A 6,120-nucleotide genomic window follows, 5' to 3' on the forward strand; every position below is an offset into this window, starting at 1 on the left:
TAAAGGTTATCATTGATTTACCTCCTAGATACTCTCTTTGTGGTCACTCGGGGGGCGGGGGGGGGAGGGGAAGCTTTTTCCTGTGACAGTCACAGGAAAACTTTTTCCTGGCTTAGTCACAAAAACTGTCCAGCTTGCAAACGTGACTGGGGGGTGTGCACGCTACCCAAAATAACCATGGCCCAGGAGGACTCAGGCTGAACCCGTGAAACCCAGAGCAGGAGGTCTCTTACCCAGAGACCCGGCCGAGTCCAGCGCCAAGCCGGGGGCAGCCCAGGGCGGTGTCCCCCCGGGGACCTTCGTGCCCTGCGCCGAGCTGGCCGCTCCCCCAGCACAGAGGTGAATTTCACCCTTTGGACAAGAACCAAGTGGAGAAGATGTCGCTTGAGTGCATGATGCTGTGGGAACAGGCAGCTATTATGAGTCAGCCGTGGCTTGGATGTGGCTATTTTGCCGAGCACATCCTGCCAGTTGTTATGGGGACTGTGGGAACTAATTAATTTGGTGGATCTAAGGCTCACAATACTGTCGGTCCAACCCCGACTAATGTCTTCTGGGCATTTTAAACAGCACACTTTTGCAAACGGTCTACCTAGGGATGACTAAATGTTGTCCTTAGCCACTGAAATCTCAGCTCATTTCTCCAAAATGTTCTTTTTTAAAATTAAACCCCTTACATTCATTCAGATAAAATCATGTTTATCGCCACATTATTGATTAACATTGTGCTTTTTGCTTTTCTTGTCTTTTTTAAATCAACAGCAAAAGTCATAGAAAAATTCCCGCATGCTTTTGCAATCTAGAAGAGAGAAATTATGCGAAACAGAATAAAGTATAAAACATGCCACTGGTTCATGAACTTCATTATACGAAGAAGGAAAAAAAAGAGCCCCAGCAACAGACAGTTGCCATAGAAACACTCAAGCATCGAATGCTTGTTTACAAGAGACATCTCTCTATTGTTTCTTAAATCCCTTCCTAAGGATGGCAAATCAAAAAGCAATTGAGCATCAAAAAGGAAGAACGGAGATGTTTGAATAGGAAGTTGAACTCAGTACTTCAAAGGTTAAAGGTTTCTAATAATATTGATCCACCCTGTGGGTTTTTTTCTTTTCCTCTGTTTAGGTTAAATCCCTGCTGTATCACTGATTTATACTTAATTTTCACGCTGGCAAAAATTAAGACAAAAAGTAAGGCACCAAAAAAAAACCTGCCCTGTATAACAACAAGCCTCATTAGTTATTACAGCCGAAGTGAAAACGTGCAAGTACTTGAGCTGCATGTTGTGTTTCTGATTAAGATCCCATAAACAGGTTATTTCTTTATGCTATGTCCTATTTTGTCACTTGAACAAGACGCTGAATCCAGGAATTCACGAGTATGTAAGGATGGTTTATTCCCAGTCCGTGAAGACAGTCCTTTGTCAGAACAAATACTGAGTTACAAGGAACACATCACCCTTGCTGGTAGCATCAATTTGTTTACCAGACTTCTAATTCCTTGGTAAACATAGTGGAGGTTCTTCTTAATTAATGGCAGACTTCTTGGGGGCGGGGATATATAAAACGGTATGTTTTCCCCATCTGGCTGATTGGTATTTTCAGTAACAAAAGCTAAACCATAGCTGCACAGACTACAGTGCTAAGCAGTAACACAACTGCGTTCTTTATGAAGTCTCCATATTTATAAATAGCCTGCTGATGCAGATCGTAGAGACGCTTTACGCAATCTGCTCTCCAGTCATTTAAAACTACATGTAAAGTTTGTGGCACGATTGTATCATTTGTAGAAAACTATAAAAAATCCATTCAAAATAAAAATTTGATAGACAAACGAACATGCTGCGCATGCTTCAACAGAGCAAGAAAGATGCCTCATATTTTACTTCCTTTGCTGCAGCACATTTTATTACTTGGTAAAGATTCCTTTTTCCTTAAGGATTTTTTCCAGGATTCACTTATGTTGCTCTTGTCATTACATCCAGTCTCAAAATAGTCATAAAATTTGCCTTTGCATTCGAGAGCATGGGTGCCTCTTACAGGTTCACAGTTTAGGGCGACGCTCTCTCGCTCGGGTTCATTACCTCCTTTCTCGTCATTAAATTTTGCCTTTTCCTGATTACTGTGAGACCTGGCATTAGTGACGAATATTTCATTAGCAGGTATCTGGTCATCACTCCTGTAGGAAGAGGCACTGCCAATGTCATAATCCACCTGCTGGGAACAGCTTGGCAAAGAAATGGGGGGGGAGGAAGAGGAGGAGGAGGAGGAGGAGGAGGAGGAGGAGGAGGAAGAGGAAGAAGTATTTTCTGTACTAGCATTAACAGAGTAGGGTAGATTTAAATAGTGACTGCCACACTCTTGATAGAAGCAGCACGTGTGGAGCTTCTCGTACTCCTCCTTTGCCATCCGAAGGCGTTTTCTGTACGGACAGTCCTGAGGCACAAACCACTCTTGTGGCGAGGTGCCGCTGAAGGAGCAGGTGGAGAAGCACCAGTTGTTCTGCATGATGATTTCTCCGTGGATTCTCTTCATTAGATTGTTGATGAGGACAGATCTCCGCAGGTAGACTTCAGGATCATCAATGAATTTCAGCTTTTCCAAAGACATGTAAAGAATATGGGCCCGCTCCTCAAACACGGAGATTGTCTGAAAATGCAAAAGACAGAAGACATGGAACGGAAGGCAACCGGTTTTGTTCCAGGCAAGGAGAAAGAAAATGCAGCAAAGTATTCCCCCTGTGTCACTGCTTTTCTCATTCTCTTTCTGAGGCGCCTAAAACTGGCTTTTCATTTTGCACACCCATGTAGCTGGGGACCTGCTTTTTCTTGGCCACAGCGTTCACCCAGGTTTAGGAGGTAAGTAGCTGAGCGTTACACCATAAAGGCAATCGCAGTGCACGAATCCAGGATGGGAGAGCGAAATCCAGATGCACACATCTGGCTCTTTATTTGCATTTGGGGTTAGAACATAAAATCGTTGTGCAGTTTTGCTCCAGTGATGGCTGGGGGCTTTCTGATGTAAATGGACCCAATTCCATCATCCCCTGTGGGGCTTCTGCAAAGCTCTGAAGCCAAGCAAAGGTCCCCTCCTGCAGCCTCAAGGTTTGCAAGACGCAGCCAGCAGCCATCACCTCACGCGACAAGTGTCGGAGCATTTCATCCACTGCCAGTGGAAGAGGCCCTCCAGCGAGGAGGTCTCCATTTGCCAAGCTCCCTTCTACTGCTCTCGTGTACAAAAGTGCATGCAGGGAGGGAGGCAGGGAGAAACCCATCTCAAAGCAGCACGGCATCTGGAGAGCAGCTGTTGGCCTGCATACTACACCCTGCGCTCTACAGGACCGGTGGGAACGCAGATAGGCAGGGACAAGGTCAGGAAACGAAGAGAGGATAGGGATTTGCAGAAATCCTGGCTCGACGCCCACAGATTTGTTCTCCCTTCCATGGTCCTTCCAGGACTCCCTTTCTCAGCACCGGCAGCATGAGCAGGTTACTGCCCCCGGGAGGCCCCGGATTCTGCGCTGTAATCGCTACCCTGGGAATCAAAATAAGAGAGGGGGCAACGCATGCTACTGTAAGCACTATTAACTAATTTTCATTTTTAGTAAGAATTTGGTTTGCGTAGGAGGAGAGCAGCACAGCACAAAGAGAGACTGCTCTAAATCCCCCCCATCTGTGGCTTGATCATTCTTCCCTTTCCCACATGGTTACAGCATTTTTGCAGAGTGGAAGTCGTAGCTATGAGGACTGAAAGAGCTTAAAGCACAGCTGCTTTTCACATCCATTCAGCTCTCCTCAGCCCCTAGCTCTTTCCACAGCCTGGTCATGTCTGCAAGGCTTAGAAGAAGCACAGTGCCTCGTAAAAACAAAAATTGGCCGTGTTTTCATGTGAGTTCACAGCTGAAGCTCTTCTTTGTTAGAGAGAGTAATTTTCTATAATAAATGACCCATTTTAAATTATATTAAGCCTATAGGTTAATTTGCATCCTTTATAGCTGCTGCAGCAACAGTCAGTGAAGCCATGAAAGCCTGGAGCAAACCCGCAAGCCTTGATCCGCGATCCTCCTGGAGATACATCCTGAGGTGCCACCAGTAGGAACAAGTTGTCAAAGGCTTTCTACTACAAATGTCTGCCAACAGCCCTGGAGAGGGGCGCTGGGCCTTGCCCTCGTACCCTCTATGGGGCAAGGAAGCTCTTTCTTTACTGGGCAGCGGGGGTAAGAAATTCAAAGAAATCTGGTGGGCATCCTCCCTTCCCCAGAGCTCAGTGTTGCAAAGTAGAAAACACATTTGTGCTGAACAGAAGAAACTGGTGACCCAGGGTTTATGATACGCCTCTACAACAGCACGATGTCTGGGACAGGTCTATCTCACCAATACCTCTACAACTGGTTTTTATGCTGTTAGAAAGGGATCAGTAACTATTCCTCCTCTTTGCGAGGAAAACAGTCACCCACAGAAAAATCCAACAATCTAGCCAAGAAAAAAACGGGCTGAAATCAGAGTGATGTGACATGTGGGAGACACGCTCACTAACCAGAGCACATTTTTCAACACCCTCGCTGCTATTTATTCATGGCTCTGGCAGCAAACACCTCCTGGAATTAACGGCGGGGCAGTTTTTCACCTTCCTGGTCAGGTACTTATTTCCAGCCAACACTATTTGTGGCTGAAAATTCCTTCGGCTACTCTAAGGTCCTTGGGAAGCGAGCTCGGCATTACTGCTCGCTGCTCCTCTGCGGAAATCCCTCCAGGGAAACAGGATCCCACTGGGCAGACCTCCTCAGCCAGTGCCCGTGGTAGGGACGAGGCGCTCGGTTCTCCTCGCGTCTCAGAAGGTTGCCTCTGCAATGCAGGTAAAGATAACGTATAAACTCGCTCCGCATCTCGATCTGTTTTAGCTTTCTGTCTCTGGGGCTCCTGTGGTACTCTTGCCTCCCATAAGCTGTGCTTTAATCAGATTATACGGCGTCCTCTCTATCGCCAATAGTACGTGGGTAGCGCTGGACTGCCATGGGCCAGGTGCGATCCAGCGAGGTAAGGATGGTGTCTCAAGGCATCAGCTATCCTTAAGCACATCACTTCAGGTGTTCAGTTCCTTACAGGACTAGCCCTTAATGAAGGAGAGCATAAAATCTCTCATAAAAAAAAAGTTAGGTTTCAATTTATGTATTCACTGGCCTGGGAAATGTTTGCGCTAATCCCTCCCCTGACAGCTTTCATTAAAAAAAAAAATATTCTTTCATTTACTAATCTGTTCCTTTGGAGTTATCAGCTTTTTAATAAACAGGATTAAATACTGACGGAGCTTGTACTTGCTTTCCAAGTCATTCTGTTTTTCTAAAGGATCTGTAACCCATTTGGGGTACAAGGAACCGATTACTATTTTCTCCCCCGGAAAAAGTTGTGAATGAGCGGGGAATCATGGGCCCTTTTTATTTATGTTCTTTGTTTCTGCTGTTCAAACGCTGTTACGGAGCTGTTTCTGTAAGCATGATATAAACTAAGAACAAAATAATCTGAAAAAAAAAGTTATTCTCAGCATTTCCATTTGCAGTTGTTATAAATGAAGAAATGCCTTTGCTTCTTAAGCAATTCGATGACAATAAAACAATAAATGTGAACAAGTGACAACTATTTGTTTCTGAGCAAACAGCTGGATCGTTCTCCTAATTTCAGCAGAGTATTTCAGCCTTCTGGAAATGGGTCAATCGAGTGTTACTAAGCGTCTGAAACTCGGAGTAAAAATAATGACTATTAGAAAACATACTTTATGTGTACAGCTGCTGAGCGGTGGATGAAAATCCTCTTCTTCCACATATTTCCTTTTAAAGTATGTGATCTTGGATGTTGTTACAGGATTTGAAATTCCCCTGTAATGCGATCCTGTGGGTAATAAATCAGATATGACAAATGACATGCGGTTTGCCGGAGGTTCTCCAAACAAAATACTTTTCATTTCCCTTCGCGCTACAGGAGAACTCCACCGCATATTTTCACAGATATTTGCAGCGATCAGAAATAAACCCTCACCTGACTAACACGTAACCCGCCAGACGCCCCGCAGCCGAGGGCTGTTCCAGCAGCCAGCACGGGGAACCGCTGCCGCCCGCAGGACCCCC

The 6,120-nt window shown here is 45.4% G+C and overlaps 1 protein-coding gene across 1 annotated transcript; it reads right to left on the reverse strand.

The window, feature by feature from the left end:
• Positions 1–1,382: 1,382 nt before the first annotated feature.
• On the reverse strand, positions 1,383–5,957 carry SERTAD4 (SERTA domain containing 4). Its single transcript, XM_009279604.1, has 2 exons — positions 5,769–5,957; positions 1,383–2,648 (listed from the first exon to the last, which is right to left on the reverse strand). Exons 1-2 carry the CDS (start codon positions 5,955–5,957, stop codon positions 1,875–1,877), a joined length of 963 nt encoding a protein of 320 aa, XP_009277879.1. The 3' UTR covers positions 1,383–1,874.
• Between the last annotated feature and the right edge of the window lie 163 nt (positions 5,958–6,120).

Source organism: Aptenodytes forsteri, unplaced genomic scaffold (genome assembly GCF_000699145.1).
Source record: "Aptenodytes forsteri isolate BGI_AS27 unplaced genomic scaffold, ASM69914v1 Scaffold195, whole genome shotgun sequence".
NCBI lineage: Eukaryota > Metazoa > Chordata > Aves > Sphenisciformes > Spheniscidae > Aptenodytes > Aptenodytes forsteri.